General features: G+C 57.6%; 2 protein-coding genes across 2 annotated transcripts; one reads left to right on the top strand and one right to left on the bottom strand.

The window, feature by feature from the left end:
- Positions 1-997: 997 nt before the first annotated feature.
- RADIL (Rap associating with DIL domain) lies at positions 998-14,118 on the top strand (the record flags this gene model as incomplete). The annotated part of the gene is made up of 14 exons (XM_084295862.1): positions 998-1,544; positions 5,513-5,820; positions 6,839-7,504; positions 7,674-7,711; positions 8,449-8,609; positions 9,239-9,351; positions 9,901-10,144; positions 10,863-11,035; positions 11,125-11,275; positions 11,610-11,800; positions 12,349-12,733; positions 12,836-12,975; positions 13,581-13,720; positions 14,013-14,118. The coding sequence occupies exons 1-14, from the start codon at positions 1,013-1,015 to the stop codon at positions 14,116-14,118; spliced, it is 3,348 nt and encodes a 1,115-aa protein (XP_084151988.1). The 5' UTR covers positions 998-1,012.
- Positions 14,119-16,290: 2,172 nt separating this feature from the next.
- On the bottom strand, positions 16,291-25,249 carry AP5Z1 (adaptor related protein complex 5 subunit zeta 1). Its single transcript, XM_084295701.1, has 17 exons — positions 25,207-25,249; positions 24,946-25,083; positions 24,394-24,580; positions 23,061-23,202; positions 22,176-22,288; positions 21,835-22,003; positions 21,373-21,513; positions 20,971-21,008; positions 20,722-20,884; positions 20,232-20,410; positions 19,615-19,757; positions 18,667-18,810; positions 18,402-18,513; positions 17,923-18,020; positions 17,600-17,732; positions 17,210-17,424; positions 16,291-16,931 (listed from the first exon to the last, which is right to left on the bottom strand). The coding sequence occupies exons 1-17, from the start codon at positions 25,245-25,247 to the stop codon at positions 16,661-16,663; spliced, it is 2,427 nt and encodes an 808-aa protein (XP_084151827.1). The 5' UTR covers positions 25,248-25,249; the 3' UTR covers positions 16,291-16,660.
- Positions 25,250-25,619: the final 370 nt, after the last annotated feature.

Here is a 25,619-nt window from a genome sequence, read left to right as displayed (position 1 = left end):
TGGAGATCTGAATCAAATCCCTGCCCATGCCTGGGAGCTGTGCACATCTCAGGCACTGACACCTCCCAGCAGGGCAGTGCATTATCGGGCTGGAGGTGAGGGAAATCCCTGTCCTGTCCGAGGCAGAGAGGCATAAATTCATCCTGGAACGCTCCCAGCAGTGGTTTGGGATGCAGCCGGCTGCATTATCAGCACCGTGCAAGCACTGGGTGGTTTTGCATCCAGGATGCGATTTCAGAGCTGGCCCCAGATGTTGGCGGGGACATCAAGCAAGAAAAAATCCAGCTGGCTGCTCCACCGCGGGCTTGCTCCAGGGAACCGGCTGTTGTTTTCAGGTGGAGGGGTTTTATGGTGTGCATGGGCTTTTTTTTCTCTTTTCCCTCCAGTGGAAGCAGACGACAAATTCACATTTCAGGCACCGCGGTTGGCGATGTTGCCGTGTGCTTTAACGTCCTCTGCACACCAGTAGCAGCCAGAAGATTTGCTGGAGTAAGGATGTTTTTAGGAAGGCTAATTAAAGCCCATTTTCACCCTGTGCCTCTCGGCGAGCGAAAGCGTTTAGCAGTGACCTCAGACTAATTCAATTTGCACTTGAGCTTTCTGTTTCACCTCTAAAAAAAGATGGGATTGCTCCATAAACTCGTTAGAGAAAGTGACTCCCGAAACGTTGGCTCCTAACCAGGAGCTCCTAACCGCTGGGCTCTGCCGAGTCCCGCTGCAGATAAGCACGTCCTGGCTCAGCAAGAGGGACCTCTTAATATGCATGATGGAAATTAACTTTTCAGGGACAAAGCCATCCTGCGGTAACCGTGGGGATGCTGAGGAGCCTAGCTGAGCTCGGTCACTGATGTTCAGGGCTGCATAAGGGAGATCTCCTTCCCTCCTTGCTGGGCTTTTCCCACTTGGAGGTGGCTGCTCGCTAGCCAAATCCCTCATTTCTCCCTTTTTCCCAGACCCCTGATTTCTTTTCCCCCTTTTTCCCCAGCCGCGCCCCATGACCACCTCCCGCACCATGTTCTACGGATCCTCCTCCACCATGGCTCCGCCGTCCAAGAGCCGCCTGAAGCGCCAGAGCCGCCTCCTGTCCCAGGTCCTGCAGCGCACGCTGAGCTACAAGGACCGCAGCCCCACCTCGGCATCCCCTGCATCCAGCGGGGACGACCCGGCCGAGCTCTCCACCCAGCTCTCGGCCCCGGGCGTCCTGAAGATTTTCGGGGGCAACATCTGCGCGGGGACCAACTACAAGAGCGTGCTGGCCACGGGCAGCTCGGGCGCCCGGGAGCTGGTGAAGGAAGCCCTGGAGCGTTATGGGCTGAGCCAGCTGGGCGCCGGGCACTACGCCCTATGCGATGTCATCGGCCGGTTCGAGGGCCCCGAGAAGCGGTGGCACACCGAGGGGCTCAGGGTGCTGGGGGACCACGAGAAGCCGCTGCTCATCCAGGACCTCTGGAAGCCCAGGGAGGGCTTCTCGCGGCGGCTGGAGCTGCGCAGGAGGGCGGAGGTGGAGGAGATGGCGGCCAGGGACGTGGACACCACCACGGCAGGTCAGCGGGCGCACCGGGGGCTTCACGGGGGATTTGGGGTGGTGCTGGCACCAGGTGGGACAGGAGATGTGTTTTGGCTGTGGTGCTCTTGGTAGCGTTGGTACTTGGCATGCTGTGGGGAAATTCGGGACCTGTGACCTGAGAAGTTCACCCCAGAATAGGAGCAATTAAGCTAAATGAGAAGATAATGAGGAGAGAGTGATATAGGGCAGCAGAGCCCCCCCAGAGGTGCCTCATCTCCCCCTGCCACCCCTCACCATGAGTTATCACAAGGAACCGACAGGTTTGTCCATGGCCTGAGCACAGAGGAACCAAGATTTCCTCCTCCCACCCTCAGCTACAAGCCCACGAGGATGAGGATGGAAAGGTTTACGTCAGGTTTTTAATTGCACAGGGTCCTCCATGGGCCTGACCTGGTGACGAAGGGCTCTGGTGAGGCTCAGGAGATGCTGGCCGGGTGGCTTTGCCAGGCAGGATGCCACAAGGGTGGGCACGAGCAGTCCCTCAGGCCTGTAGGACTGGGCAGGAGCTAAAGAGACCCAGCTCACCCATGCAGCAGGAACCACATTCCCCTGCATGGATAGGGGCAGCTTTAAGGATCATCTTTCAAATTTTTGGCAGTCCTCTAGCAAGTCCCAATACATTTTATCTCCCCCTTTTAAAAGGGAACAGAACAGCCGAACCACGAGCCTGGGCGTGCTGAAGGCAGACCCTGCTGGGGCCCCGTGGCTGGAACTCACTTTACTTTTCAGTCCAGGTTCCCCCATACCCCAGGGGAAGGTATATATGATGGGGAGGAAGGAATAACAGCCCCCAGACCATGCTGTAATGCATGTGCCTGCTGGTCAGAGCCCCCTCCTCATCCCTCCATCACTCCCTGTGCCCCCCCGGGGCAGGGAAGGGATGCTGGAGAACTGCTCCTGGCTTGCACGATGCACAGAGAGAGAAAGGGGCAGCTGCCACTCTCCTTGGGGTCAAGGATAAAGCTGCAGAGGTGGATGCTCTTCTCTTCTCCAGCTGAGATTGGAGATGTTAAGTGCTTCAGAAGAGCAGTGACAGAAAAAAAAAAAAAAAAGGTTTTTTAAATAGAAAAAGAGGGCAAGATCTAAGATCTAACACCCAGAGTTATGCAGGCAGTTGCTCTATGGACTTACCTGTTAAAATCCCACTGCTGCAGCCGTTTCTTTCAGTGGCACCACTCCCATCCCAAACTCTGCCACCACCCCCATCCCACACCAGTGGCATTGTCCCCAAGGGACATTGCACAGGGACACTTCTCCACCCCATCCATGCGCTGCTGGGGTACATGGGAACAAGCCATCTGCTTCCAGCAGTGCCTCAAAAAGAAATAAAAGCCTTAGCGTGATGGGGGCTGAGTGCCACCCACCAGGGTCATCCCCACTGCCAGCCTCAAGGTCCCCTTGCCACAAGCTGAGCACCAGCTGCCAGCCTAGGGCTGCAGGGCACTGGGGTGGAAAATGCAGCTTCTGTGCAAAAATAAAGAGAGTTTGGGCTTGGGGTGACCTAGGAGAAAAGCATGGGGGTGCTGCAAAGCGAGACCCCAAGGGAAGTACCCATGGGGACCTTCCCCATGCAGGGATGGCGCATTGCAGCCTGCCCTGCTGCTGAGCCCAAGGGTTGGGGAAAGGCCCTGCACCCATCTGTGACCTGTCAGCACCTGGCTTAAGAGTTTTATCTGCTCATTTAGCCATTATCCTAATTGGTTTATTAGCTGCTGCCCGGTGGGGAGGAAGGTGCTCGCTCCTCACACCGCTAATTAGCAGCGCAGGTGGAGCACCTCTGTGCTAAACGAGGCTGATGGCCTCCCTCCTGAGACCTCCAACCCCTCAACTTTTGGGGAGCAATGAGGCAGCAAATAGGGAGCATGTGGGGTGTTTGGGGGAGCACCCAAAAACTGGGGGTGCAGTGCTCAGCTTCACCAAAACTGCCCCGTTTTGCCCTGAGCTCATGGGGGCTTCCCCGGGAGCAAATCATGCCTGGGTCCCACAGAGTTATTTATTTCTTGACTGATTTACATAGCCAGGAACAGAGACCCTCTTTCCCAGGCTGAAAAAGAGGCAGTTCCCAGGCAGGCTCTCGAGCACCAAAACCCGCAGGATTTCCCCCAGGATGCAGGAGGGGTTTTGGAGGCAGCAGCTTGGCGACGCTTGCCTGACTTTTTGGGTGGGATCACCCGCAAATGCTGGCAAGGAGAAAACAGCACTAGAGGACCGAAAATAAAACAAAACCTGGTGTGTAGACGGAGTTTGTTACGCTCAGGAAAAGGGCCGTGTTTATCTTTCCAGTGCAGCTCCGGGGTTAGCGGGGTGCCGGGGGCTCTGCTGGCAGTGCAAAAGCAGCTTTTTCCTCCGTGGTTTTCCTACACAAAGTAAATACAGAAGCTTCCTTCCCCCCAGATAAGGGGGCGGCGATGGCGTGCCCCTGTGGGTGGGGGGACCCCAAGCCCTGCAGCTCCCGGTGCCCCCCTGGTGCCAGGAGCTGGAGTTGGTGCCACCAGCAGGATCTGGCCCCTCTCGGGCTCGGGCACGGGCTGTGGGGTGAGCCGTGGCCACCTGCAGACCCCTGGGGATGGCCACAAGTGTCCTCAGTGCCTTGGGTCCGCTGGTACCTGGGCATGCTTGTTGCACCCCCAAATTTCACATCTGGGGGGTGCAGGTGGGGCAGAGGCGCTGCTGCGGCCCCGTAACATGGGATGGGACCCATAAGGGGTGATGGGACCCATAACACAGGGTGAGACCCTGCCCGAATCCCAAGGCATGTAAGCAGCAGGGGCTATTTTCTCCCTCTCCCACCCCCCCTTCCCCATCCCCATCATTTTCCCAGCAAAGGAGCGCTCGACTTAAAACAAACAAACAACAAGATGTATTTCGGTACCGGCGGTCCGTTCCTCACCAAATAAGGCAGATGATGTTTTTTTTTTTTGGGGGGGCTGAACCTTGTCAGCATCCCTTTAAGCAGCCCCAGGAGCCCAGCTCTCCGTTCAGCCATCCCCAAATCCCACCGTCCGTCCCCAAAAACCTTCTCTCGGTGCCTGGCCGGAGCAGCGGAGCTGCGGGCAGGGCTCTGGCTCGGCGCTGCACCGACGCTGCCGCAGCACAGCTCCCGCAGGCAGAGCCTTCAGGCTTTCCCCTCTTCATCCTCCTCCTCCTCCTCGGCCAGCCCCGAATGCCAGCACCCTGCTCCCGGGAGGCTGCCCACCAGAGGTACGAGCCGGCCGCCGACCCCACAACTTCTTCTTATTGCTGCCGGAGCCCAGCGGGCAGCCTGGGGATGGGAAGCGGGGGGGTCCCGAGGGAGCCCCCGCGCTGGGGACGCCGCTGCTTCGGTGGCTGGGCCAGGCCTGATTTATTAATTCGTCCTGCAGACAGCGCTGCCCGGATTGATGCTCGGGAGAAGTTAATTACAGCTCGCTCCTGCGGCAGGCGAGCGGGCAGGCTCTGCTGCAGCTCCCTGCCTGCCTGGGGGGGCTCCCTGCAGCCCCCACCCTCTGCTGCCCACAAGCCAGAAGGCAGCATCCAGGCTCTATTTTTTTTCCTCATTTATTTTTTTTTTTAAGATTGAGGTTGTAAAGCTTCCCTTTTAGCACAGCTTTCCTCTCGCCCCCCCCGCCCCGAGCCCCGGCAACACGGGGGAGGCTGAGCCCCTCCCCGTCCACCCCCTGCTCCGTGGGGGTTTGGGGTCGTGGGGCTGGGATCCCTCTTTTTGGTGATGGGGAGGAAAAGGGGGGCAACAAAACTCCCCACTCTGGTGCCCTACAGTTGGGGTTGGACACGGGGTGGGCAGTGGGACGCCAACCCTGGGGGGGGTTGCTCTCCAGCTGCGCTCCCCAGGGCCCCCAGCGGTTCCACTGCATCCCTCTGGCACCCGGGATGCTGCTGGGACAGCATCAGGGCTCCTGGGACAATTTTAGGGCATTTGGGACATCGTCAGGGCTTCTCCTCCCGCAGGCATCAACGCCCAAGCACGGAAACTGCAGCGGCACCGGGCCCGGGGGGCCATGCGGGTGCTGGTGGGGGCTAAGCGGCTCAGCACCCCCCCGGCCCTGCGACGCAGCCTCAGCGAGAGCAGCCTGGGCCGCTCGGCGTCGCGGGACGAGGAGCAGCTCCGCAGGCACTGCTCCACCTTGCCCGACAGCCTGCGGGCTCCGGCCAGCCCTCGGGGCCCCGCGGCGGAGGAGCGGAGCGGGAGCAGCATGCGGTACTCCCTCTACCAGTCCCCGCACCTCCTGCTCCTGCAGGGCTACAGCCAGCAGCATGTAAGCACCGCGCAAGCCTTCCCGCTCACCTCCCTGGCATTTTTTTCCTTCCCTTCTGTGCTTTTATGGCACCCCTCCACGCTCCTAAATCCGCGGGGATGGGGTGCTGCTTGCATGGCCGGAGCTGCTGGGGGGTGTTGTGGGGTGGGTGGAAAGGGCAGAGGTAAGGGAATCGGCTGTGTGAGTTCAGGGTGTGCAGTACCTCAAAGCACGCAGCTGGGTTGAGATTTTTGGGGATCTGGCTGTGGAGCCATGGGGAAAGCCCTGGAGCTGCATCCCTGCCCCGGTGCGAGGCAGACCCAGTTCTGCAGGAGGAGGGCTGGGAGCTGCCCCGGCCCCGTCTGGCTGCCTCGTTACTGGCAAACATAATGAGAGGCAGTGATGAGACACGTCTGGGTGCCTCTGCGCCCCAGCCCGGCAGGCACTGGGAGAACTGGAAAGGACTGGGACAACTCTTTTGGTTAATGGCTACTTTGTCCAGGCTGAATATCTGGCTAGTCCGAGATTTCCAGCTCTGTTTTGGCGCTGCAGCTCTCATCAGTCTGCTGCAAGCCCATTAAACACCTGGGGAAACTGAGGCACGGGGCGGTTCTGTGCGCTGCCACAGGCAGGGACAGGGACTGGGAGGGGCCCAGGGTCCCCATCCTCACCTGGGCACGCAGGTGGGATGTGGATGGAGGGCTCCTCCTGCCCTGAGCAGCCCCAGAGCTGCCCCATTTATCGCGTGCACAAAGCTCCTGCACCCACGTAGCAGCGTGCCCAAAGCAGCCCCGCTCGTTGGGCTCGGTGCTGAGCACTTGTTCGTCTTTGAAACAAAGAAATTGTCAAAGAAATGCACGTCGGGGTGCAGGAGTTACGGGGGGCACGTACGTCCTGCCTGCACCACCCACGCTTCTCACGGGGCAAGGAAAATAAAGAGAGGGCTGTGGTTCTGCTGGTGCGAGGTGCGGGCAGCGGGGGGGTCGCAGCACATCCCGCACAGCCCCCCCCGCTCACGCTGCGTGTCCCCGCTCGGCAGGACAGCCTGGTGTACCTGCTGAACCGCGAGCAGCACACGGTGGGCCAGAGGACTCAGGCGAGCAAACCCAGCATCAGCCTGTCTGCCCCGGACATCCTGCCCCTGCACTGCACCATCAGGAAGCTCCGAGCATCCCGGCACCTCTCCGAGGAGCAACTGGTGCTGGAACCCAGCGCCGGCGCCGGCGTCTCCATCAATTTCTGCCAGGTGGCCCGGACGGCCGTGCTGCGGCACGGGGACCTGCTGTCCCTCGGCCTCTACTATTTGCTCCTCTACAAGGACCCCATGAAGGCTCAGCCTCTGCCGGCGCAGACCTTGCTGCGCCTGCGGGCGCTGCACCCCGAGGGCCCCCCCGTCTGCGGGGCGTGCGGCAGCCTGCTGAAGGAACGGGGTTTTTCGGGGGCTCCTTCCAAAAAACGGGGGCCTTCGCCCACCGGCGGCCCCAGGGCTCCCCGCAGAAAGCTGATGTTGGAGTTCGAGCCGGCGGCTGAGGACGTGCTGCTGCGGCGCATCGTGACCCTGATCGAGCCGGGGGGGGACGACCACAAGCTGACCCCCGCCTTCCTGCTCTGCCTCTGCATCCAGCACTCGGCCACCAGCTTCGAGCCCGGAGACTTCGGGCAGCTGCTGCTCAAAGCGGCCAAAATGATCCAGAGGACGGTGTGGGTCAGTCACCGGGGGGGCGAAAGGGTGGGGGCAGTGGGGACCCCCTCCGGGCTTCCCCAGCCTGGTCCCCACGTGTGGCCGATGCCCCTGATGCTGTCGGGGCGATGCTCCCCCTGTGGACCCCATCCCCAGGTCATCACTCGTGCTTTCTCCTTCTCTCCCTGCCCAGGAGCGGACGCGGGAGCTGGCTGAGAAGCAGTCCCAGCAGTAAGTGCCACCCACCTCCCCTCCAGGCCCTGCCCCAAAACAGGGGGAATTCAGCCCATTTCTCCCTCCGCAGCCGGGTGTAACCACCCCGGTGCCTGCCCAGCCTGCCAGCAGTGCTGCACACCGCGTTTTTCATGCTAAATCCCACATATTTGGCTCTCTGGCCCTTTTTGCCAAGGTGCCTGCAAAGCCCCTGCTTGGGAACGTGGGGCTGGGAAAGCTCGGTGGGGACGGGACCCGCTGCAGTTTTGGGACTTCTCCTGCTCAGGACCTCACCCAAACGGGACCCAAATTCCCTGGGGACGCAGCCGGGATGGCCTTTACTATAGCAGGAAAAAGTGGTTCAGCCGTTGAGAAACTTCCCAGATGTTTTTTATTTGGTTTGCTTTATTTTTGAACGGCCCGGCATGGGCAGGCCGGGTTTAACCGCCCGGAGCTGGCAGGCACGGTGCATATTTCTCGGGGAAGGAAAACCTTCCTCAGCCACGGGCGCTTCCTGCAGCTGAGCTGGGCCCATGCTGGGGGGTGCCCCAAAAAAACTCCAGGTTCCCCCTTTGCCATCCCACAGAGCCACCAAATTGACGTGTGCAAAGGGTTTTCCTAAGCAGGGTGCTGGCTCAGTGAGCAAAAGCTCTCCAAACTCATCCCTAGGACTGCTTTTTTGGCTGTTTTCACCCCAAAAGCCCCTGGCCACGAGCTGGGGGGCAGCAGCTGTAACGCCTGTTGTGTCTCCCCAGCCAGGACCCCGCTGCCCTGTCCCGCTTCGGCATCGCAGACCTGCTGCCGGACCTGCAGCACATCCTCTTCTGGATGTCCAACGCCATCGAGGTGCTCTACTTCGTGCAGCAGAAGTCGCCCACCTACATCCAGAGCATGGAGGAGGAGCTGGACGTCAAAGGTGGGGGGCTCGGGGCTGCTGCTCGCCCCCACACGGCCGCTCCCACTGCCTGGGAGTGATTTTATCCCTCTGACCCCCGGCTGCGAGCAGCTTTTGGTGCTCCCCGAGGCTCCTTCAGCCTCCTGCAGCCCTCACCCACAGCACAGGAGGGTGATCTGCATCTTTGCACCGTGCCCTGGCCATGCTCGGGTGCAGAAATAACCCCCGTGCTGGGGAATTTGGGGATCTGTGAACGGGGGTGCCCTGCACGGCCGCTTGCTTCTCCAAGCTCTGCTGAGCAGGGAAGGGCTGATGGAAAGGAACAGCCCCAAAGCGAGCCAGGAAGAGGGCAGCGTCTCAATTTCCACCCCTAAATAGCTGCCAGAACAACTTCAGGTGTGCAAGCATCAGGCAGCCCCGGGGTGGGGATACAGCAGAGCCCTACAAGGGGAGCTGGATGTTTCTGCACCTGCTTGGAGCCGGTGGTGATCTTGTGCTGGGGACCATCCCCATAGCACCACACAGCCCTTAGATAGCTTTGCTCCCAGTTTTTCCCCTTTGCTCCCAATTCTTTCCCTTTGCTCCCAATTTTTCCCCCTTTGCTCCCAATTTTTCCCCTCCGCTCTCACATTTTCCCCTCCGTCCCCCAGGCTCCAAGGAGTCCCTGTTCTCCTCCACCATCACCGCCAGCGAGGAGGCGATGACGGTGCTGGAGGAGGTGATCATGTACACCTTCCAGCAGTGCGTCTACTACATCTCCAAGGTAGGCACCCCCCGGGAGGGCAGCAGCTCCCCGCGGGCACCGCGAGCATCCCCAGCAGCATTCACAGGATCCTTTAGGCTCGTGTAGCACCGAGGAGCTTTCTTTTGGGCTGCAGCGCCCCGATTTTGGGTTGCAGCCCAGGAAAAGTGTGGAATTACCTCGGCGTGCTTCCCTGCTGGGGAGGAGGTGTTTGGGGAGAGCTCGCTTGGCTCCGGCCGCTGCCCAGCGCGGCGGCCAGCCCCGGCATAATGGTGCGATTCAGGGCAGGAGGGAAAGGGGCCCCTGGGCTGTCACCGTTGGACCGGGCGGCACCGCGGGGGAGCAGGGAACAGAGCGGGCAGTGTGAGGCAGGAGAAAGAGGGGTTGTGTGCGGGACACGGCCTGCAAGGACCCAGGGGATGCTCCTGGGCTGCTCCGTCCTCGCCTCGCTCTCGGCCGCGGCGCAGAGCAGGGGGTGTTGGATGCTGCTCCTGCAAAAAGCAAACAAACAAACCAAGAAAGGAGCGTGGTGCTGCCGTCAGCTCTCAGCTCCTTCTGCCTCCCGGGCAGTGTCTGTACGTGTCGCTGCCGGCCCTGCTGGAGTGCAACCCCTTCCCAAACCCAAGCGAGGGCCGGGAGGGCTGGCAGGCGTCCCCGCCGCTGCCCGAGGAGCTGCGCAGGGTGGTGCTGACCTACCAGGCCGTGCTGGACCTGCTGCGCCAGTACGAAGTGCACCCCGAGATCACCTCCCAGATGTTCGCCTACCTCTTCTTCTTCTCCAACACGCTGCTCTTCAACCAGCTCCTGGACAAGGGTCAGTCCTCCTCATCCTCCTCCTCATCCTCCTCCTCCCAGTCCTCCCAGTCCTCGCCCCAGTCTGTCCCAGTTCCTCCTGGGGGAGGTCCAGGAGAGAGGGGGCCCGAGGTGGGCAGCCTCCAGCGTGGTTATGGGGACACCAAGCACAAATCCAGCACCCGTCTTTGCTTCCTCAGGCTTTCCATCCTCAGCATCCCTCTTGGGTCACTCCTCACATGGGTTTGGCTTTTGTGGTGCCCATCCCCTACCAGGCTCACGCTGAGCTGTCCCCAAGCAGAGCTCCCTGTCCCCCTTGCAGCTGCCCCCTCCAGCTCCCTGTTCCCAGGAGGGGCTTAGCCCCATTCCCACCCATTTTGAGTCCAAACAGAGGTGGCTGAAAGCACTTTGCTCCATGGAGGGCTGCTTACTAAAGAGCCACCGCAGCCTGCTTTGTAGTTGAGGAGCAAGGCGGTGCTCGTTAGCCCTAATTATCGTGGCAGCACTGCCGCATGGCAGAGCTGGCTCCGTGCCCCAACCCTATTAGTGCCACTGTGAGTCACAGCCATGGGACACAGGGGACATCAACCTGGGGGCATTAATTGGGGGCGTTAATCTGGGTTTGCCCTGCCATGCTGGAGCATCTCTGCCCCTTGGTGAGGGGCTGGGGGCTCCGGCTGAAGGAGGGAGGGTTTTGTTCCCCCAAAACCACGCTGAGGGGGCACTGCTCTGCCTCGCAGGCTCCTCTCTTGGCTGCTTCCACTGGTCGCAGGGGGTGAAGCTGCGAGCCAGCGTGCGGCTGCTCCTCGAGTGGCTGCGCGGCGCCGGCTTCGAGCAGCTGGCCCAGCAGTTCTTCGCCAAGCTGGCCAGCGTGGCCAACCTGCTGGCCATGCCCAGCTCCCAGCTGCTGCAGGTGAGTTGGGGGGGGACCTGTGGCCGCGATGCTTTGGGCAGGGGGTGATGCGATGCCACTTGCCCCCTCCCTGCTGTCTCCTTGCCCAGATGAGCTGGCCGGCCCTGCGAGCTGAGTTCCCGGCGCTGAGCCCCGCGCAGCTCCACCGGGTGCTGAGCCAGTGCCAGGCGGTGATGGACGTGGGCTTTGTGGCAGCGTGGCAGCCCGGCGAGGAGGAGAGCACGGCCGCCTTCCAGCACGGTGAGCCCCTGGTTGCGTGCTCGGTGCTGCTGTGGTCACCGGGGACCTGGTGCCCGCAGGATCCCTGCGAGGTTTTTATGAATGAATTGAGCAGGAGGTGCCCTTCCCCTCCCCGGGGCTCCTGCAGGTAGTGGTATTGATCAGGAATAACCTCAGTGCTGTGATGCTGGGGTATCGCAAAGGATGCTGAGTGCACTTAGAGGGGTGTGGGGCCGCTTCTGTGATCCCAAAGGAGGGATGTTGCTGCTGCCTCGAGGCTCTGATCCTGGCTGGGGAGACCCAACAGGGCCAGGAGCAGCCTGGTGATGTTCACCTCCCTCCCGCTGCCTCTCAGAGGGGATGCTGGAGTCCTTCGACAACCACCCGCCCATCATCCTGCCCAGCGGGGGCTTCAAGGTGGACCTGGAGGTGGAGACGTTGGACGACAACATCTACCGGCACCTCCTCTACATCCGCCACTTCCTCTGGAGCCTGCAGAGCAAGAGCCCCCACGGCGGGGAAGGGCCAGGCTCAGCACCCCCTAAGGTAGCCTCGGTCCCCGTGCCCCACAGAGGGGCTGTTTTTAGGGGCTGGTGGTGGTGGGAGGGTGCTGAGCCCCCTCCGAACCCGGACCTGAGCTCTCAGCCCTCGCCTGCAGCCCTGGAGGTGGGAGGAGGTGTGGAGCTGCTGGGAGGATTAGTGCTGCTAATCCCCCCCCCGTGTGGGGTGTGGAAAGGGGACAGGACAGCACAGGACAGGCTCCTTCCAGTGGTCTCATTAGCAGGGAGAGTGGAGGGTGGGGGTGTTTGCAGGCAGCGCTCCCCTTCTCCCCAGACCTGACCCTGTCCATCCCCACACAGCCGGGCAGCCTTTCCCCCAAAAAAACACCACTAAGGGTAAGTTGTGGCCACAAAGCTGCAGGGTGAGAGCTGTGAGAAGCCAGGGCAGGCACCAGCAGCAGCCAAATTGCTCAGGTTTCGAAGGGGGCCGACAGCCACGATGCGCCCAAACCCCGGGGGATGGCGGGGGGCACAACACCCACCCGCCCTTGATCCCACAGAGCGTTTTTTGGGTATCTTTTTCTCCTTTTTAAGAAAGAGCCACGCGTGACGCCAGAAGTCCTGGAAGAGAACGTGAGCCTGGTGGCAGCCCCGGGGGGCTGCACGGTCACCCCAGGGGGCTGCTGCTCCCCGGGGGGCTGCACGGAGCCGGAGGTGGACGGGAGCCCCCTGCCCACCCTGGCTGCCAACGGCTGCCCCCGGCAGCACCCTGCTGGAGAGCCACAGCTCCAGGAGAAGCTCCAGCAGCTGCAGCTGGGCAGGGGCACGGCCCCCCCGGCCCCCTCCTGCCTGCTGACGCCCCCCACCACCCCCCTGAACTTCGACTCCGCCAGCCCGGAGTCCCCGCAGGGCACCGGCAAGGCTCTGCAGGACCCGCGGAGGAATGGGATGAACGGCACCAAAAGCAGCACCCCCGAAGGTACCCAGGACCGGTGCTGCCCTTGGAAAGGGTGCAGGAGGAATTGTAAGGCTGAGTTTGGGGGGTGGCAGAGCCATAACAACCCGGTGTCCCCGCTGGCAGGCTGCTCGCCGACCCCCTACGATTACCCCACGCCGGAATCCTCCAGCCGCAGCTCTGCCACCGATGACTTCTGCTACGTCTTCGTGGTGGAGCTGGAGAGAGGGCCCCTGGGGCTGGGGATGGGGCTGATCGACGGCTTGGTGAGTCCCTGCCGGCCCCGGGACGGTGCCACGGCTCTGCGAGGGGCTGCCCTGGGAGGGAACGGTTCACACCTTGAGGAAGGTGATGGCTTTGCACAGAGCCGAGGAGCTTTTATTGGGGAAAACGAGGCACGGAGCGATCTCTGGTAGATCCCTGCTGCTGCGTTGCTGAGTGCCAGGCCCATCACAGCTGCTTTGCAGCTGGCGAGAGCGAACAGCTCAGTGCTGCTGTGGAAGGAAAATGACTCAGGCGAGGTCTTTCCTACGCCCTGCAGTGCGTGGTGGAGTGAGCACGGGGGGGGGGACCTGCCCTGCCCATGCTGGCGGGGTCCAGGGGCTCGCAGGGTGCCAAGCAGCGCTGTCAGACACGGTGCTCACTGCTCTCCCCGCTCTGGCATGCAATCTGGCTTAGCCCAGTGGAGCATCTTACTAAGGTGCCCTTTCACCACCGTGTGTGTGTTAGTCAGTAGGAAAAAGGGTGTCACCGAGCCCCGGGACAGCCAGGAGCAAACGGTTCCCAGCCCAGCTCCGGGTTAACGATGCTTCACACTAATTGAGCCAGAAAAGATGGCCTGCCTGGCCGCTCACTACTTTTCCCCCAACAGCACACCCCTCTCACCTCTCCCGGCATCTACATCCGCACCCTGATCGAGGACAGCCCCGCAGCCGCTGATGGCAGGCTGTCCATCGGGGACCGCATCCTGGCTGTCAACGGCACCAGCCTCATCGGGGCCGACTACCAGAGGTGAGGTTACCTGCACAGGACCTGGGGCAATAAGGGGAAGTTTGGGAGAGGCAGTGGGGAGAAAATACCTGGAGGATGTTCTGGCAGTAAAGCTGACCCCAGAGGTGGGTTTTAGCAATGCTCCAGGTGCAGCCCACCCTGGGCATCTTTTTCCAGGCTGCAGGGTAGGGCAGCTCACACCCACCTTGCTGTTAGTGTTAGGGGCAGAGCTGCTCTGGACTCATTTTTTTTGGGCTGTCAGCCTGTGGCTGGGCCCCCAACGTTCACCTCTCCCCCTTGCTGCTCTCTGCAGTGCAGTGGACCTCATCCGCTCCGGAGGGAAGAAGCTGCGGTTTCTGGTCGCCAAGTCAGACATGGAAATAGCAAAGAAAATCGTCTCCAGCTCCTCTTCCTCTTAGTTCTGGTGGTACAAGGGGCTCTCTGCAGCAGCTCGTGGGTGCAGCTCCGGTTAAGGCTAACCTCGTGGAGCCCAGAGTGCAGGAGGAAGGACTAGGACTCCACAACTGCCCTCGATTTGCTTTTCAACGCCTTGCCCTGCACTGCAGCAGACAGAAGGACACACGAGGGTGGTGCACGCTTCTCCCCACTGCACCAGCTGGGAGCAGCATTCCTGATCCATCGCCCAAGCCTCACCTTCCAGCCTGTGTCATCCTTCTCAGGAGCTTTCCTGCTCCTCCATCCCCCGGCAGAGAGCAGGAAGGGGTACTCGCCCCACGGAGGCTGTAAGCGGGCTCCTCTGTTCCTCCAGGCTGACAGCCCTGCATGGTTCTCCTCGCTCTGGCACAAGCGTTCAGGAATGCGTTTCAGTTCTCCTGTTACTCTTTCACGTTGGCAGGGCAGGCTTGAAACAGCTTTGGGATTTGAAGATTATGTAGCCAGGCCTGGGGTTCACTGCGACAGCAGCAGGTCAGGCTAGAAAATGGGCAGAGCCCATTTTCGAGGTGGAAAACGCAGCATCAGGAGCGGGATCCCAAGCAGGATGCCTTGCTAGGAGTCCCCAGGGCTGTGCCCGAAGCCAGGTGCCTTTCTGCTGCTGGGCTACAACCACACTGCCCCCACCCAGGCGGAGGGATGGGAAGCAGCTTCAGCAAAGGGCTGACACCACCAGCAGTTCCCCAAGTGCCGGGGAGAAGAGGGGTGCTCTCATCCTGCCCCACGCAGCAGGTTTACTGCCCGGCTCTGCCACCCTGTCTCCTACCCAGCCCAGAACGTCTCAGCACTACGTGCTGCAGCCAGCCCAGGCTCCCTTTGGGAGGTTACGAGCCCTTTAGGAGGTCAGGATCCCTTTGGGAGGTCAGGCTCCCCTCCAAGTCCCAGCAGCAGTTCTGCAAACACAACCTCAGCAGAGCCGAGCTGGCAGCTCCACCGTGCGGCTGCCCGGTCCCCTGCACATGCAGCCTCCTTCCTGCTGTCCTGTGCGTGCTTTTAGCGACATTAACGGGATAAACCCGACCTGATTTCCACATATAGATGGATGGCGAGACCTAGTTTAGCTGAACCCTATTAAAACAGCCTGTCATAAAGCCCTGCATCACACCCTGCACTTAAACCTGCGTGGTCCAGGCTCTGGCAGCAAATCAGATATTAAGGTGGCATCTCACAACGGCTCTCTGAGGATTGTGATGCTAAAAAGGGGATGCTTAGAGTGGCTGGCCTTAATTAAACCTCAGATATTTCACTGCTAGAGTTTGGTTTCAGTGCTTAGCCTCGCACTTTGCAGGAGAGAGATGTCAAAATAATCCATGCAGGGAAAAAAACTCCACATACCGGATCCGAACGGAGCCTGGCCTGCCTCTTGTAGGGCGAGATGGATGAAGCACCTTCACGGAGACACTCGTGCCTTGCTGCCCTGCTAGGCTGTGCTTGTGCCACCCAGCCTGGCTCCAGCAGGCACCGAAAACACCGCACCACTTGGCCACTGACTCAGCTGCAAAGGCTCAGGGCTCCTGGTGATTCACTCGTCTTTGAATCGAGTAGGCTGGCCTGGATACCCTCTGCAGAGCTCGGCAGGAGCCCTCCTGAGGCCCGTGGAGCAGGAAATGGGTTGCCTAGAGCCCTGGGGAAACTGCATGCACTCCTTACCACCCTCTGCCCTTGAGCCAGGGCGCAGGGGATGCCTGGTTTGCACTAGACAGCATCAGGGCTGCACCCTGACCAGTTCTGGTAGTACCAGAGCAAAATCCTCAGCTCCCCATGGAGCGTGACTCCCCGGGCACACCTGGAGGCTGGAAACAGCCCCAGAGCTGGATGTTGCTCACAGCGCAGTCAGGTACTGACACAGCCTGTAAATAAACCCTGCTATTTACTGTTGTGCATGAGAGCTTGCTTCTCCTGGGAGGAGCAATGGGACCCATCTACTTCCCTGTTTGTTAATACTGTACAGCTCTACCGTGTATAAACTCCTTGTGCAGATACAGAACGCAGCATGGCACCTGTGCGACATGGGGCTGATGTACACTACGAAATGCTCTTGGTGTCAACAATAAACTGGATCAGTAAATCTCTCTGAGCTCCTTGTCTGGTCCCTCGGATTTCTACACGTTCGCTGTGACAGTAAGACAGAAGCCAAATGAGAGCTCACAACAGATTTAATGGAGTCACTTCTGCTTCCCCCACCTCACACAGGAAATGTGCTAGCAGGGAATTAAGGCAGGCACTCTCACTCGCCCCATTCACACAAATCCACTGGTATTTTCAATCCATACTGGCCAAGGAGAGGTAGGACAAACACAGGAGGTAGAAAAACAAGAAGTGCTAGAAGAGAGATGTACAAACAGGCTCAGACCAAAAAAGCGGCCTCAGCTCTACTTATTCCTGGTTCCTGTTTCACACACAATCATTGTTCCTCATTCCCAGCTCAGAGCAGGGCCTGAGCCTTGAGTGTTGGCTGTGTCAGATCAGTCACAGATGAGGTTGGAGCTTCCCAGCAACCCCAAACCCTCAGCCCGATGCAAAGCCAGGAGCTGGCTCGAGGAGCCGGGTCACTATTCTCAGGGCAGAAGGGAGGGTGTCATTCACCTCCTTCTGAAACCGGCTGCGGGACGCATCCACAGATGGCGTGAAGACGAACTGAGCCACGCTTGGCATTTTCAGCAGGTTCATCAGCTCAGTTGCCCGGGTAAGGATCTCCTCACGGTCCTCCTCACAGTACACAGAGGTGACAGCAGGGCTCTGCAGAAACGTCCTCATCTTGGCCAGGAACAAGGACACTCTGCAGAAGAGAAGGACACGAACTTCAGCTGGCAGGATCTTCACACCCTGCATACCCCAAAAGCTTGTTGAAGGCAAACACCAGAAGCCAACCACCCCTCCTGCTGGTGCACAGAGCGTTAAGTCACCAGATGAATCCCACTTCCCCAGACTTTGCTCCTCCACAACTTTTTTTCTTAGTCTTCTTTTAGTTTCAGATTCCATCATACAACACTGGCAAACATCTGCGCTCGGACTCATCAGATCTGCGTGTTTCAGCCCTGTGCCCTCTGTCCTCACCTGGGGATCAAGTCCTGGCTGCGAGCTGCCAGCTTGGTCAAGGCAGTCATAAGGACAGTGATGGCACGGGGAGCATAGCTGGGGATGCTGGCCAGCGGTCGGACCTGGGTGACCTCAAACAGCACGGCCTCAAGAGTCTCAAAGAACCTGTTGATCTGCTCCACAGTGCAGCGCTTGTCGTAGGACACAGACATGTACTCTCCGATAGCCCAGACCTGAAACAAAGGTGAATGTGCTCAGGGAAAAGCACAGGAAATGGGATCTTATCATTTTTAGGGAATGGCAAATCAAAGTATCTAATGCTAGGACAGAGTAGGGGAGGAAAGGGAAGGCAACCGACTGCACTGCAGCTGGAGCGCCCTGGGGCAGATGCAAACAGGCTCCACTTACCACGTGGGTGAAGACAGCCTCCTTGTTCTGGATGTTGCTGACAGTCCCTGAGAACTCCAGAAGCTCCTTGGACAGTTCCACAATGAGTGCAGGGTGCAGCTTGCACAGCATCACCAGCTGCGAGCTCAGCACCCTGGGAAGAGAAGAGAAGAGATGGAGAGAGCTCAGACCATGGGATCCAGCAGGGCTGAGGGGGTCCCACTTTGCACCCTCCCCAGATGAGCCTCAGCAGCAACTGAAACAGCTCCTGGGCTGTCCTTGGAACCCAGGCCACAGCCAGAGGGAGGGCTGAGAGCCTGGCCATGCCTCCCTTTTCGTCTCACCTGTGCACGTCATCTTTAAACGCTGGGATGTCGTAGAGCTGGTCGCTCCTCTGCAGCAGCAGCACCACCAGCTGGTTTATCAGCGGACCATCTGCAAACTGAGAACAGCCCATGCTTCAGCAACACCAGTGACTCCCAGCAGCCAAAAAACAAACCAGCCAGAGAAGACTTAAGATAGAGTAGAAACAGCCTGATTTAGCACGAAGGGAGCAGTGCACAAAGGCAGCCAGGCACTCACTCTGCACGTGCACCTCCTTTACAGCTGGCTGAGAACAGTGTGAACACTGCACCGTGGAGCTTTTCTGCTTTCTGGATGGAGTGAGCAGCTCAGTGTGGGTCTAGGCTAGAATTAGACCATCCCATCATCCCCTCATACATCTCTCGACGTTGCAGTGTCTTAATGCTTTTGTGTCTGTGACTGTTCTTCATGTAACAAGAAATCCCCACAGCACACTTGGGATTTCCCCAGAAGGGCCTACCTCTGCCACCACACTGAAAAAGAGCTCCAGTAAGACAGGGACGGTATCTGCACACTGCACAACCCTTGGGCTGCTGGCCAGAGATCCCAGCAGCTGCCGAAGTGGAATCAGCCTGTGGGCAACAAAAAAGGCCTGTTCCCAACTATTCTTCAGGTCTCTCTTCCCTACACCCCCATAAAGCCTTTCCCAGCAGTCCCAGAGCTGCCTCCTAGACCTGGAAAGCCGACCCAAACCCTTGTGGCAGTCCCCTGCATCAGCCTCCTACCTCTCTGGAGAGTCTTCAGGAGCAGACTCGATGCGGAGGAGGTACTGGAAGGCACTCTTGTAGAGGGGATGGCGAAAGGCCTCCAGGCAGGTGGCTGGCTTCACAGCGGGGTCGCTGGAAGACCTCTCGGAGGCAGAGGTCGACCTAGCAGGAGGGAAACACAGAACGTGATGAATTGTGAGAATGATCCAGGCTGCAGCTGGATCGTAACAGTGGAATAATATCTTTAACGCTGAAACAGGGACAGTAGGTTGGTCTAATCCAGGCACCCTGGAAGCCAGAGAACCAGAGTGTCTGAAGTGATGAAAAAAAGTCCCCACACTGATCTCAGAGCCGTGGACTCAGGCAACAGTTCCAGAACTGCTTCTGTATCGCTTCTGGGAAACAGGAAAATGACACCCTGCACCCTCAGGCACCAAAGCCCACCAACTTCTTGCTTCTCAAATGACTCCCTTTTCTAAGCACTCCAGAAGGAGCTGCTAATGACAGGGAAGAAAATGAAGAGCAGAGATACAGACTCCTCCACTCCCTAATGACTTTAGAATGAACTTCTGTCTGCCTCCAGGAGAACAGAGCCACTAAAAAGGGGTAAGGGCAAGGAGGGAAGACACCTGTGTGTCAAGGCAGTGGCGCATGCAGACACTCCAAGCAGCACAAGGCAACAGTTTGGAGCTGGATATAGAGAGGGGAATTACAACTCCCTAAGCCTCAGAGGCAGTCCAGTATTAAAGAGTAAGAGCTGGTTAACCTCTCTTCCCATGCACACCACATTACTGGGATAACCGGGCTGATGCCTGTGCAGTTTTGTGTTAACCTGACTGCAACAAATTCCTCTCACTCTCTGACAGCAGCCAGAGGGCAGCTGAGGCTCAGAGAAGAGTGTGGTCAATGTTAAGAGTCTGATTAGCAAGTGGAAGAGAAGAAGAGAGGAAGAGAAGGTAGCGTTACCTCATTTGGACATCCAGAGCTGCTGTCAGACAGGGCAGGTCAAGCAGCAAATGGAAGATCTCAATGGCTGTACCTGCATCCAGCAGAAATGGGAGAAGGTCCACAAACTCAGAGATAAGAGGTGGGCTGTTCCACGCCAGGAACTGCAATAAAAAAAAGCAAAAATGTTCTGTACTGTCCTCTGTGCTCCACCATGCAGCCCAGACAATTCTCAAACTGTGATTAAAAGGGATGGGAAAGGGAAAGCCACTTCTGAAGAGCAAAAACAGAGAAAACTAGGGATTCAGTGAAGAGCTGGGGATGTTGCTGGTGGCTCACCACATGCATCTAGCAGTTGATTCAGTGGCTGTCAAGCCGCAACTTTCTGAAATTTTCCAAAAACAAACTGCTGTGTGCCAACTGTGCTCACTGCTTGTAATACTAAATAAGACTCTCCTCTCCTGGCAGTGCTAATCACAATCAGAACCCTCTTTCCACCTCAGACTCACACTTGCTTCTCACCTCTCACAGAGGCACACAGCAGGCTCTGGGGTGTGCTGAAGGGCAAACAGAAGGTTCTAGAGGCACAGAAGGGAAGTGCAGCAGGCTGTCTCCTGTGCTGTTCCTGCAAACTGTACCTTAAAGAGGTTTGGGAAGCTCTGCCTGAATATGCTGGAGGTCTCAGTGAAGAGCCGGCTGTTTTCTTTGCAGAACAGGACAAATTCAAAAGCCAGGGATGCGTTGTGGAAGAGCTGAGCCGGGATATCAGTGAATAAGTGTTTGTAGATTGCATCCGAGTCCACAGCTGCCATCTCCCCTGGAGGATACAGCACATTCCTGAGCACAGCTCACCCAGCAGCCCTGCCAACAGGGGCTCTAGGGGATATGGAAAAGCTAAGTTTGGAGCATGTTTTTCTTAAAAAGCAACAAAAACAACAAAATAAAGAAAAAGAGCCAGACACACACAGAGGACAGCCCAGCTCCTGGGTCTCCAGACATGGGATCACCCATCCTACAGTATAGCCAAGGCTCAATTATGACCTCTGGCAGCCAGCAAACTGCCAGGACAAAAGGCTGTGCTGTTAGAACGCTAGATCTTGGAAGAAAGGGGAAGAGCTGACGGCTCACCGTGATTCAGGAAGAACTGGGCAATGGGCAGCAGAGCCCTGGCATAAGTGGCATCGCCGCTGATCCTGCTGTGCAGGACCTTGAGGAAGGCAGCCGCACGGTACACGTAGGAGGAGTCCTGTTTGCAGATGACGTCCATGATGGTCACCGCCTCAATGAGACACTGCAGGAGAGCAGAGAGCCAGGTCAGAGTGGGGGAAGCCACGGCACAGCTTCCCAGAGTTTCAGCCCCCACCTCTGTGTACTTACAGCTTTCTGCAGGTCTCCATCAGCTTTCTTCAGGGCCTCTGCCAGAGACAGAAGTCAAAGTTAAACTCCGGGTCCAAGCAGCAATGAGGCTGTCAGTTGGAGCACTAATCCAAATTTTAAGATAGGTGGGAATACACACTGATCCCAATCCCGGGCTAATAAGAACCAGGCTCTACAGCCCCCCTGCAGATCAAGGGTCGGAAGCAAAACGAGGGCATTGCCTCTAAATCCCTCCCAAAATCCCAGCCCAGGGATGGTCACTGGCTTGCACCAGCAGCTGCAGCCAGTCCCGTGTCTCCAGCCTGCCTGTGGGCTCCAAGGAGTGAGATCCCAGCCCACAGAAGCAGCAAACCAGAAGCATTTTCAACAACACTACCAAAAAGGCTCCAAGGCAAAACTCACGCCTGTTGCTCTGCTCAATAAGCCGCTGGCAGTACTCGAAGGCTTTCTCCCGGAGCCGCTCCTTCGGGGGAAGTGGGTGACTGGATGTGGATGTAGCTGAGACCATGGACATAACAGATTTGTCTATTTCTGTTCTGCCACCTACAGAATAAACAGAATACCACATCAGGTCCCATCACGGGCACTGTAGCTCGCTAGCTGCTGAGCAACAGAGAGGGAGCTGTCTGTCCCCAGGTGCACTGAGAGGTAAAGGACGTTAGGGTAGAAGGTTTTCTCACAGGAACAATAAGGAGATGTTGTCTTCCACCCCCTGGGGCCTTTTTTCTCAGGGACCCATGGCATTTTGCCTGAAACTGGGGAACCCACTGAGTTAGCAACCCCTTACAAAAGGGTCACTAAGGATCAGTCAGGGGGTTTTGTGATATTCCTTCCCACATTGGTCTGCAGCCCTTCAGCTCGTACCTGAACTGGGTGCGTTCAACCCCTTGCCCCCGTAGCACAGCAGCCACTTCCGCAGCATGGAGAAGGTCTGCATGTTGAGCCACTGGTCCTCCGTGTAGTGCTGAGCCAGCGACAGCACCGTGAAGAAGTCTGTGGCAATGGCACCATCCACCTCTGTGACAGGGCCAGGCTGGGAGAAAAGATGCAGCAGGTTAGACCCACGGGGAGAGACCACAGGAGAAGGCAAAGAAACCTCCTCTGAGCCCCTCTTTATCAAAAGAAGTTGATTTGGGGGACTCGTAACAGCAAGCTGCTGTCTAGAAAATGCCTGTATGAGGTAACAGCAGCAATTCAACACTGACCTGCCTGGTTCTGGGATTGGAGAAGAAGCCTCCAGAAGGCTGAGCGACTCCTTGCTGAATGCTTGCATACCTCAGCCAGTCGGCCATCTTTTTGCTGACTACATTGGTCTGCTCTGTACAAAGAAAGTCACAAGGTCATTGCTAAGACCAAGCAGAGAAGCAGCCTCTGCAACGCCCCCCCCGCTGCCCTTCAATTGCTGTGGTTTTTCTCCAGCTTAGACCCGTCTCTGATCCAGCTGTCAGCAAAGAAATCCACCCCAAGGTGGATGCCCTACTCTCCTCACACCACTTTAGAGTCCTGGTGTCCTCTCCCTGCTAGCCATGTTATTGTTTTGTCTGTTTCCTCAGAGAAAAAGTCAGGGAGGGAGTGCTGGAACCAAGGACTTCTGGTACCAAATCACTCCAGAGATGGTTTTTCCTTTGTCTCCACTTACAGCTGTTATTAGGACAAAGGTGCATAAACACTGTCAGACCCATCCAGACAGCGGCTGGCTTCACCTCTGCCGACAAAGGCAGAAATTCCTCACACAGGACACACCGAAGCTAAGGCAGGTAATCCTGCCTGCTCAGCCAGCTCTTCGGGACAGCTACAGTTTCACACACCTGCGGTATCTGAAAACCTTGCCTAGGGTACAGCTTCATTTGACACATATCTGCACAGAGCAGAGACTCTGGCCCCTGGAAGGAATCCAAGCAGCTGAAGGCCCAGCCCCGTTTTTAAGGGGTGGAATGTACCTCCCCCGAGAAGTTCACTTTCCCTGTGGCAGAGATGTCACTTTTAACAGCCGTTTCCAAGTCCTTCTCACATCCAAAGCCCTCAGAGACCCTTCTGATCACTCCACAGATCACTGCCAGACAGCAGTCCCGGGTCTCCTATATATTTACCTTCAGTTAGAGCTTCTGGTGAAAGACTGATGACGTTGGACAAGATGGGAAGAAGGTACCGAGAACTCTGACCCTCGGGCAGCCTTCCTTCAAGGACTTTTACGACACGCTGCCCCACAGCAGCCACTTCAGCCTTGTTTCCCTTCAAAGCAAAGCAGAGGTAAAGGTAGGCAGGTGATCTAACGGTGCTAGAGACCAACGCTACATAAAACAAAACTCTTTGATCAAGTACCAATACCAGTGTCAAAGATAAAAAGAACTCACAGGCTATTTTACCACCCATTACGGAGTTCTTCTGCAATGTGAATCCACAGATCCCAGGGAGGGAGAGTATTTGGATGGAGCAACATGTCTGTGGACAATCATCACCTCAAGTGGAAATTAAAAACTGCAGTGGATGTCCTCACATTAAACGCTGCTCTGAGCCATCGTTTTGAGAGCAGAAAGCATTAACTGCTCCCCAGGTGGTCTGTTTTCTAGCTCAATTGTTAAGTCAGAAATTTATGAACAGAAAATGGACTGCTGCAACACATCAGAGGACTCTCTGCTCAGGCTGTATCCTCACAACGAGGAAAATAAAGCTGTTATAGCTGTGGTTCTGAGGCGCCATCAAACCCTTCTGTCCAAGACGACTTTGTTAGCGATGACAGGTGGGCTCAGCCTTCCCAGAGATTTTCTTTCCCTGCAAATGTCATCACGCCAACAAAAAGTAAACCTTCTCTGCTGCTCAGGGTCTTGGACAGCTGGTTGCTGCAGGCAGTGAACAAACACCAAACTCCGACACTCCCCATCTAATAGCCAGATCTGTACCTGATCGCTAGAAGCAATTAGGAAATTACAGGCAAGCTTCCAGTGAGAAACTTCATGTCAGAACCTCATCTACGATTGGGGCTACTTTACGTGCTTCTCCAGCAAATAGGTGGGGATAAATTGACGAAAGGAACATACAGACAAGGAATTTCAAGGTTTGTGGATCTGTGCAGTGAAGGAAAAAGGACGAGACAACCTCTCCCCACCCCACAGATATATTGCTGCTACCTATTGCAAATGACAGCACTGCTTATTTGTGTTGCTGACACATCTCTTGCCCCTAGAGACTGTGTAATTTTAAGCAGCCTTTGTTATCAAATACTAGGAGGAAAATAAAAGTGCCCTTTTTTTTTCCCTACACAAAGCGGTACAATTAAGTTCCTTAAATGAGCACAGAAATAATTCTGGCTTCTCCTGGGTACTTTCAACTACTTTTCATTCTCCTTGAGCTCAACAAACAAGGAAGAATCAGAAAACAAATCCGTATCGATGAGGGAACACTTCTGGCTTGCATGTCATTTACCTGAGCCAAAAGGACGGAGGACACCAGACTCAGGAGCTTCGGGTCTTGAATGTTTTCACAAGAGAGGCTCAGGTCGTTGCACGGCGACATCTCTCTCAGGATGGCCGCACATAACAACTGAATCTGCTCAGGACACTTGGGGGAGCACAGCACCTTCTGCAGCAGGCCCACAATCTCGCCATCTAGGCTGCAACATCACAGTAACGCATCAATGCAAGGCAACAGATTGATACATTTATTTTGTGAATATTCATGGCCTTGGGATGATCTCCCGTGACTGAAACCCTGGTCAATGTGTTAATTATTATCTTCACTTCGGAATTTTGTCCCTTCACGCCTGAAGGAGCGCAGGGACACAAACGCTCGCTTCACACACTGCAAAAGGTGGTTGCTTTCTAGTTTGTAATGGGAAAAAGCAGCTAAGGAAGCTTTATTTTTACACCAAACCCAGTGTTTTAAAACCAGAGAGGGTGTTTTTTGAAGCACCAGCCCCTTGATTTGTCCCAAACCGTAACGTTTGGCCTCCAGAGAGCCGCTGAGGCCCGCACCGACCTGCGGGGGTACTTGCTGGCGGCGACAACAAGGTGCAGCCTCTGCAGGCAGGCGGCGGCCTCGGGGCCCGGCTCGGGGCCCTGCAGCTGGGCGGCGACGCGGGCGGCGAACCTCTGCAGCTCCTCCGGCTGGGCCTCCCTGCGGGGGGAGAGAGCCGACAGGGGGGGTTAGGGCCGAGCTCCGGCCCTCACAAAGCCTCACAAAACCCGTGGACCGGCCCGATTCGTGCCCCCCCCCCCCCCCAAACCGTGCCGCCGGTACCGGGCCTGCCTGAGGAAGCTCTCTGCCGCCGCCGAGAACATGGCGGCCGCCCCGGTCCGCGCCCAAAGCGGCCCCCCAGAGGCGGGAGGTCCGCCGCGGATGGCTCCGGGGGGACGCGGTGCTGCTACAAAGGTTCCGCCCCCGAGCGAAGGTTCCGGGGAGGTGGGGGGGGGGGGGGCATTGGGAGAAATAACGCTGAACGCCCCCAAAAGGGGTGATGGAAAAACGCACTGCGTAAATTTATCTTGAGATTATATTGGTATTACTCCCCAGGTGGGAGAAGGGCAGCTCTGGGTCTTCATGTGGCGAGGAGCACAGCCCTCACTGTGGCCAGGAGCCCTACAGAAGAAGGGCCTTCAGCCAGCACAAACATCAGACACCTCGTTCAGGAGCTCAAAGCAAAGCTTGGCTCC

The sequence above is a fragment of the Netta rufina genome (genome assembly GCF_964035555.1).
Source record: "Netta rufina genome assembly, chromosome: 15".
NCBI lineage: Eukaryota > Metazoa > Chordata > Aves > Anseriformes > Anatidae > Netta > Netta rufina.
This window is presented reverse-complemented; position numbering and strand designations above follow the sequence as displayed.